At 39.6% G+C, this 8,983-nt stretch overlaps 1 protein-coding gene across 1 annotated transcript in view; it reads left to right on the top strand.

Moving 5' to 3' along the window:
- Nucleotides 1-8,983, top strand: part of LPAR3 (lysophosphatidic acid receptor 3) — an 84,285-nt gene that overhangs the window by 23,101 nt on the left and 52,201 nt on the right. The window contains exon 2 of the mRNA XM_010860311.1: nucleotides 5,035-5,791. Coding sequence (XP_010858613.1) covers nucleotides 5,056-5,791 — 736 coding nt within the window. The 5' untranslated portion in view covers nucleotides 5,035-5,055. The remainder of the gene's footprint in view (nucleotides 1-5,034; nucleotides 5,792-8,983) is intronic.

Below are 8,983 nucleotides of genomic sequence, written 5' to 3'. Positions count from 1 at the left end.
TCCGGGAGTTGGTGATGGACAGGGAGGCCTGGCGTGCTGCGATTCATGGGATCACAGAGAGTCAGACATGACTGAGCAACTAAACTGAACTGAACTGAAAGTTGTGGTAATACCTCCAGAGTTTAACATCTTTTATTTCTGGGTCAAAACTATTCAAACCCTCTAAACCTTTAGTATAGAAAAAAAGAAGAAGAAGAAGAAAGGAAGAAAAAGAAAAAAAAGCCAAGCTTGAGATTTGGCAGAATTCAAGTTGAACAACATTAGTCTTAAAATTGTATTGTGTGGCCTGCTTACTATGAAATTTGAAAGCGTATTTTCAGAAAACATGCCTTTTCCTATATTTCTCAGGGCTTTAAAAACAAAATAAAAAACCTAAAGGGTATTTAGGCTGTCCCAATTTTTTTTTAATATGCGTATAACACAAGACAGTCTTTGAACGTGATTTGATGGGATCATTCTATTTTGGTAATTCTGTGGTTATTGTAAGTATGACTATAGTTCTCGGTCTGTCTGGTATTTCATTGTCTGTGGAGAGAAAATGTAGTGTTGTAGAGAAGCTTGTGAGCCTGGGAGCACAGCTGCCTCAAGAGAAGCCGAGGTCTTCCACTTACTAGCTGTGTGACCTTAGGCGAGGATACTTCGGTTTCCTCACCCACACAATAGATCATATAATAGTATCTGCATCACTGTGGGTAGGATTAAATAAGAAGACCTACATAAAATGCTTAGTCCAGCATCAGGCACAGAGTAATCATTCAAATATTAGCAATTAAAAATAGTAAAGTCAAGATACTAAGTAACTAACCCAAGAACACGAAGTTAATCAGTGAAATTCTCCAATTGGCATAGTTAGTGGGTGATGTGTAAGTCATCAAAGGCATTTAACTGAACCTCTTCCTTTTAGTGGGGAAGAGATAGTGTTAAATGGAGATTCATTTGCCCCCTCCACACATGCTGATGCTATAGATGTGAGCATAAAAGGCGAGGTCCCTGGTCTTATGGAGCAGAGAGGTCTAGCAGAGGGGGATGGATAATAAAGACAAAACACACACAAAAATATGTCATAACTGGTAGAGAAAGCAAGGCTCTCTGATAGCGGGAACTGAGGGTTACTTTGGATTGGTTTAGTATCTCTGAGGAGGGGATGTTTAGAATTTATAATAGAATCATATTTTGAGGTTTGAGAGAGGCAAGAAATGGTAAGTCGATCATTTGTTATAAGCTCACTAAGTTTTTGGTAATTTCCAGCTAAGAGAATATGGTGATCTGTTGTTAATATGTACTGGGGACTGTCAACAAGCTGGACAGCTTATGGCAGAGAAAAAAAAAAATCAGAAGTACTAGTTCACAAACTTCCATTATTCATTTTTGGGACTCTGGGGTGATTGTGTTGGGAATGTTTTATAAGAGAGAGAACCTCTTGATTTGGCCTCTTGATGGGACCTCTTGATTTGGCCAGTTGTCAGCATTATAAGGTTTTGTTGTTTCATGAAATTTTAAGTAGAAAACCATTTTATTTTCATTATCACTGGAAAACTCTAAAGTGTGCTGTGCTGATAAGAGTAATAATAATGAACATAAGTGAATCCTTGAGGTTTTTCCTTTGAGGATTAATTTTGATTTTTCAGTGTCATAGTTTTCAAAGAAAGGTATACTAAGTAGAATGTGTTCTCCTAAAACAGAATTTGCAAACCAGCATTTAAGAGTCTATTTATTTATTACAAAAAATGTAGACTGTAGAAAAAACTGGAAAGAATTAAAAAATAAAACCCCACAATTCTACCATTCTTTGTTAACTATTTACACTTTGAGTTTTTTCCCTCTTCTTTTTTTTGTCTTTTAAAAGTAGTCCAGACACACACACACACACACACCCATATTTGTGTGTGTTTATATGTTTATATTGTTTTAATTAAAATAAAGTATATGTATGTATACATATTTATGTAAGTACACATATATTTATATATATATATACACACACATATGTGTGTGTGTTTATATGTGTGTGTGTATATATATAAATATATGTGTACTTATATATATATGTATACATACATATACTTTATTTTAATTAAAACAATGGCATATGCTTTTCTTCATATTAATACAGCTTCACAGTAAACATGATTTTCAATGGGTACATAATATTCCATCTTGTGGAATCTTTTTCACTAATTCCCTATATTAATTTTTTAATATTCTCATTGTCTACTTCTCCCGAAAGTAGAATTAGAGCCTGGGAGGTAGGAAACTGTGGTGGGCGTTCTGGTTAATCATGGTTTTCCTGTGGTTTTCAACTTTGTAAGACAAAACTACTTCGCATTCCCTGGACAAATTTTGTCGAAGAATGTGCCATTTTGGTTTTGATGAGGGAAAGTTGAATTTGAAGATTTTTAAAATTTTTAATAATCATTGTAGTTTTAGGGCATGATGTAATTACAAATTCAACCAAGTTTATGACCACAATAAATGTTAAAAACCTCTTTTAAATGAAATTAGGAAAATTTAGCTTTCTGCTAGTATGTTAATTCCTACATCTTTCTGACATTAATCTTGATAAACTGATGAGTTAAAGATAAGATAATTTTAGGACTTCCCAAGAGGTTCAGTGGTACAGAATCCACTTGCCAATGCAAGAGACTCAGTTTTGATCCCTGAGTTGGGAAGATCCCCTGGAGAAGGAAATGGCAACCCGCTCCAGTATTCTTGCCTGGGAAATCCGATGGACAAGAGGAACCTGGTGGGCTACAATCCATGGGGTCACAAAAAAGTCAGACATGACTTAGCAACTAAACAGCAATAAATATAATTTTTAAATCAGAACTGTATTTCTCTTAGCTATCTAGAACATATAGCAAAATAAAATACATGAAATATTTTTCATTAGTAGAAGGACACATAGTAATTGCCTACTAAAAAGACACATAATCATTAAAATTTCTCATGTGGTTTTTGGATTTTTTGTCCTGAATTTCAGTATATTTTCAGTACTGTTGAAAGCTACATTTTCTCTTTGGATATTAAAATTGAATTTTACTAGATTAGTGTCTTCCATTCAACTCTCATCTGCTGCTGGTGGGATTAGAAATATCTGTCTTGAGGGCAGTTTGACAACATATACAAGAAACCGTTAAATAAGTTTATATTTGCTACTTCATCAACTAAAATCTATGGATTAATCCTAAGGAAATAATTGGCCAAGTGTGTAAAGATTAATGCATAAGAATGTAGTCTTTCTTGTCAAAGTAAAATATTAGAAACAACTTAAATATCCAACAGTTAGGGATTAGTTAAGTAAATTATGGTATAGTCATACTGGAATATTGTGAAAATTATCATATAGATGCGTAGTTTAAATTTGGGGAAATTATCATGATATAATGTAGATATATTGACCTGTTTTATGAAGTTGTCTGATATTGGCAGTTAGTGGTTGTTCAATATCTTCCAAAAAGAATAGTTTTTGTTTTGTCATTAGTAAAAGGCACTTAGACCCATTTGTATCTTGAGATCATTCCCATTTGTTTATCTGAAGCATATAACATGATATTTTACCTTTCATTATTTATGGCAGAGACACATATATCTAATTCAGTAAAAATATCATTATATCATTATACATTAAAATAAAGACTGTCTACAATAAATATCTATTTTGTACTACTTTAGACTGATATTTGATCCCCTTATCCTGATTCTGGATGTGATATTGAGCTTTACAAGAGCCTTTAGAATTTATAAGAGCCTTAAAAGCTGGGGATTTCCATTAAGTTTTCACCTTTAGAGCCACTTCATTCCCACCAGTGGACTGCTCAGTGCATGTGTCTACCAGGTATCCAGTTTTCCAGAAGAAATATTGCAGCCTTGTTTCTTGAGAGAGAGCCCTGGTCATTCTCTCCAGAAGGTAGATTTCCTGGTCTTCGACTCCATTCTCCGTTGATTGGACCCTTCACAGCAATGGCCGGATCACTCTGAGGCAAAACACCTGGTCTTCCCAACAAGCACAGATGCGTGGGCATCGTTTGAGCCCCTGCCCAGCCCCTCCTTGGTCAGAACCCCTCACTTTCGGACTGCAAGAGACCTCATCCTGAGATTAGTACCTAACTTGTCTGCCTGGTACCCCAGTGTGGGGTCTACTTTCAGACGTGTGTCTGGACAACTCGTCCTTACTTGGCAAGTGCATTATCATACCCTCAGACTCCAGATTCTAGTCTTACCCATGAAGGACTGGTCTTCTGCTACTGGCCGTTACACAGAGCCCAGGGAAGGAAACTGACTTGAAGTGATTCAGGTGGATAATCAAATATGCAAATTCACATTGGTGCAGTTTGGCTTAGGAGAGTATGAAAGAAGTGAACAAGAAGGTAAAAAAGGAGGACTGAGGACAAAGTTGCCAGCTCTGTACCACGCGCTTAACCATGTCGTCGTAGCTTGAAACTAAAACGTGGCAAAGGTGGATCAGAAGTCTTGGGAAAGGTGTGTGGTCATGTGAAGAGTAACTCAACACCTGATATATTGGCAAGAATGTGCCTGGCATTACCAACTTGCCCTTGATTAATAAACAGAACCTATAAATAAGAAATGAGCTGGAAACCACCGAGAAGTGTTAACATGCTATGCTGTAATTGTTACCAGTATAGAGTGGATTATTGCAAGGTTCAGAATATTTGACTTAGTTTTGCCTCCTGATCATTCATTCTTTCAGCCAGCTAGCCAACCATTCAGTAAATATTGGTCTTGAGACAGCCAAGGCAGATGGGTCCTGGGCTTATCATGATGAACAAAATGGATACAGACCCTCCCTCACTGAGCTTGCACCTAACCTGAGAAACAGACAACAGTGACTGATGTGAGATAAAGGTTGTAATAGGAGGTCGAGGGCCAGGGTCCTGGAGCAAGGGACATTTATACTGGGATCTGAAGGATTAACAGGAGTTGACTAGAATAAGGGGCTTAGCAATGGCAACTGGTGGTTTAGTGATTGATTTTTGCAAAGAGTGACATTTGTTTCTTCTTTAAATTTCTTTCTAGGATGTTCAGTTCTTCTCCACAATGAATGAGTGTTACTATGATAAGCGGATGGACTTTTTTTATAATAGGAGCAACACTGACACTGCTGATGAGTGGACAGGAACGAAGCTTTTAATTGTTTTGTGTTTTGGAACGTTTTTCTGCCTGTTTATCTTTTTTTCTAATTCTCTAGTCATCGCAGCAGTGATCAAAAACAGAAAGTTTCACTTCCCCTTCTACTACCTGCTGGCTAACCTAGCTGCTGCAGACTTCTTTGCTGGAATTGCCTATGTGTACCTGATGTTTAACACTGGCCCAGTTTCAAAAACTCTGACTGTCAACCGGTGGTTTCTCCGCCAGGGACTTCTGGACGCTAGCTTAACAGCCTCCCTGACCAATTTGTTGGTTATTGCCGTGGAAAGGCACATGTCAATCATGAGGATGCGGGTCCACAGCAACCTGACCAAAAAGAGGGTGACGCTGCTCATCTTGTTCATCTGGGCCATCGCCATCTTTATGGGGGCTGTCCCCACGCTGGGCTGGAATTGCCTCTGTGACATCTCTGCCTGCTCTTCCCTGGCCCCCATTTATAGCAGGAGTTACCTCATTTTCTGGACTGTGTCCAACCTTATGGCCTTCTTCATTATGGTCGTGGTGTACCTGCGGATCTACATGTATGTAAAGAGGAAAACCAACGTCTTGTCTCCACATACGAGTGGGTCCATCAGCCGCCGGAGGACACCCATGAAGCTAATGAAGACGGTGATGACTGTCTTAGGTAAGAGGAACCAAGTCAGACATTATTCCCCTTTGTTCGGCAAATATTTATTGAGTACCTGCTGTAAAACAAGGCACTTACTAGGTAGTAGGAATGCAGGAGTTAACATGAACAGACACAAACCCCCACCTGCCTGGAGCTTATACTCTAATAGGGGAAGGCAACGTAAGTACTCTAATGGGACAAACAAAATAATTTTATAGTAAATTTTATTATAAATTTTGTAAAATAAGATGTTGAGTCTAATGGGAAAAAATAGAGCAGCGAAGATAAGGAGTGCGCTAAACAGGTACAGTTTGCGATTTAAAAAAAATGTTGTGAGGTACAGCTTCACCTAGAAGATGACCTTGTAGCCAAGATAGGAAAGTGGTGAGGGAGTGAATCGTGTGGGTATGGGGGGATGGGTGTTCCAGGCAAAAGATGGAATGAGTTTTGGAGGCTGAACAGCAAGGAGGCCAGTATGGCTGGAGTGGAGTGAGTGAGGGGGGCGATGAGGTCAGAGAGCTGAGGGGGTGGGGGTGGGGAGACTCAGATTCAATGGGGCCGTGCAGTTACTGTAAAGGCTTTGGCTTTTCTGAATGAGAGAAGAAGCCATTGGAAGGTTTTGAATGAGGGAGTGACATGATCTCACATTTTAGTGGCATCTCTCTGACTGCTGCTTGGAGGAAATACTGTAGTGGGGCAAAAGCAGAGGCTTAAGAGGGCGTTTCAGTGCCCAAGAGAGATGGTCCAGAGAGCAGGACCAGAGAACAGTCTAGACATGGCTGGTTTCTGAATTTTTTTAGATGATAACCTCGATAGGATTTGCTGATGGGTAAGGTACAAAGGAAGATGGGAGGGCTAGGGGAAGGTGAAGATGGGGAAGACAGAAGAGGAGATTTGGGGAGAAGGTGGGGAGTTTGGCTTTGGTCTAGCTAAGTTTAGGGGTTTTTTTTAGACATCTCATGGAGTTATTGAATGAAGCTTTCAGGATTTAGGGGTGGACTGGAGATCTGGGGGGAAAAGTGGTATTTTAAACCAAAAAACTGGATGAGCCCACTGTGAAAGGGAGTGTGGATGGAAGAAAGAAGAGGACCAAGGAATGAGACCCAGGACATTCCAATGTAGGGAAGGTGGAAAGGCAGGAGCAACCGGCATAAAACCAAGAAAAGGGATAGCCAGAAAACCCAGGGGAATACAGTGGCCTGGAAACTGTGAAAAAGAAAGAGTGTATCAGCAATGTTTATACTCCTGAGAGGTAGAGTCAGACAAGGTCCTGGGTTTAGCAGAGTGGTAGTTGTTTGGTGACCTTGGAAAGGTCAAAACTCAGGAGTTTTGACCAGCTCTCAGGAGTTTTGCTTTCCACTGTGATTCTTGGACCAACAAGACTCATTTGGGTGAAGAATTTTACCTTTGTTTTGTATTCCCTCTGGCAGGTAGCCAGTTGTGCACCAATTCCAGTCCTGTTCCAGGTGACAGGTAGACTTTGTGATGGGTGGACAAACAAAGACTTTTATGGTTTTGCAGGCCTTGACTTCTACATGAGAGAGGCCATTTCTCACCCTGTGTGGTGGCTGCAGCTGTGGGGACCATTGTTGAGAGAGATTCTGGAGTATAGTCCTTTTAATTCCCAGTGTGAAGGAACTATAAAGTGAATTCCTGGGGAGCAATTCATAATGGAAGATGCAGTGGATATGTGGTCTTGAATGGGAACCATCAAGATATCTATAGGTCCTGAAACTGCTAGTGTGGTTTGGAGGTCATCAGACATGTAGTATGATTGTTAAAATAATTTCAAACTGAGGATTTATTTTAGATAACAAATATTTATATAGGGTTTAATATGTGTTAAGCACCGTCCTAAGGGTTTTATAGATATTAGCTTATTTAATCCCCTTGGCAACCCTGTGAGGTCAGCTACTGTTACCCCTATATCAGATTAGGATACTGAGTGGAGAGTTTAAGTACTGTGGCCAAGGTCATTCATTGTTAATGGTGGAACCAACACTGACCAGTTGGCCGTTGAAGTCCACATGTTTATTACCACATTCTGTAACTAGTTTTGCTTTATTTGGACTTTTTACTGGCTTCTTTGTTCTGTCTTCAAGTTTGAATACCTCATTCTCCTTGTAGTGCCTTGATAAGAATGTAGACAACAATAAGAAAAGGTGGAGTCATATTGATCCATGTTTCTACTCTTGAGCTAGAGCTATTGATGTTTTTGGTCTTTATTCTTAGTGTCAATAAACTCTACTTTTCCTACTTGCAAGCATAACTATTTGCTTTGTTGTTGTTGTTCAGCTGCTTAGTCATGTCTGACCTTTTGCAACCCCATGGAGTGCAGCACGCCAGGCTTCCCTGTCCTTTACCATCTCCTGGAGTTTGCTCAAACTCATGTCCATTGAGTCGGTGATACCATCCAAAAATATCATCATCTGTCATCCCCTTCTCTTGCCAACAATCTTTCCCAGCCTTGGGGTCTTTTCCCAGTGAGTTGGCTTTTTGCATTAGGTGGCCAAAGTATTAGAGCTTCAGCTTCAGCATCAGTCCTTCCAATGAATACTCAGGGTTGATTTCCTTTAGGATTGACTGGTTTGATCTCCTTGCTGTCCAAAGGACTCTCAAGAGTCTTCTCCAACACAACAGTTAGAAAGAGTCAGTTCTTTGATGCTCAGCCTTCTTTATGGTCCAACACTCACATCCCTACATGACTACTGGAAAAACCATAGCTTTGACCAGACAGACCTTTGCTGGCAAAGTAATGTCTCTGCTTTTTAATATGCTGTTTCAGTTTATCATAGCTTTCCTTCCAAGGAGTAAGTGTCTTTTAATTTCATGGCTGCAGTCACTGTCTGCAGTGATTTTGGAGGCCAAGAAAATCAAGTCTGTCACAGTTTCCATTGTTTCCCCATCTATTTGCCATGAAGTGATGAGACTGGATGCTATGGTCTTAGTTTTTTGAATGTTGAGTTTTAAGCCAGCTTTTTCGCTCTCCTCTTTCATCATCTTTCCTCTTCACTTTCTGCCATGAGGGTGGTGTCATCTGCATATATGTGGTTATTGTTATTTCTCCTGGCAATCTTGATTCCAGCTTGTGCGTCATCCAGCGTGGCATTTCACATGATGTACTCTGCATATAAGTTAAATAAGCAGGGTGACAAGATACAGCCTTGACGTACTCCTTTCCCAGTTTGGAACCAGTCCATTTTTCCA

Source organism: Bison bison, unplaced genomic scaffold, assembly GCF_000754665.1.
Source record: "Bison bison bison isolate TAMUID 2011002044 unplaced genomic scaffold, Bison_UMD1.0 scf7180017864466, whole genome shotgun sequence".
NCBI classification, from domain to species: Eukaryota; Metazoa; Chordata; class Mammalia; order Artiodactyla; family Bovidae; genus Bison; species Bison bison.
Note: the sequence above shows the minus strand (reverse complement) of the source record. Positions and strands in the feature narration are given on the sequence as shown.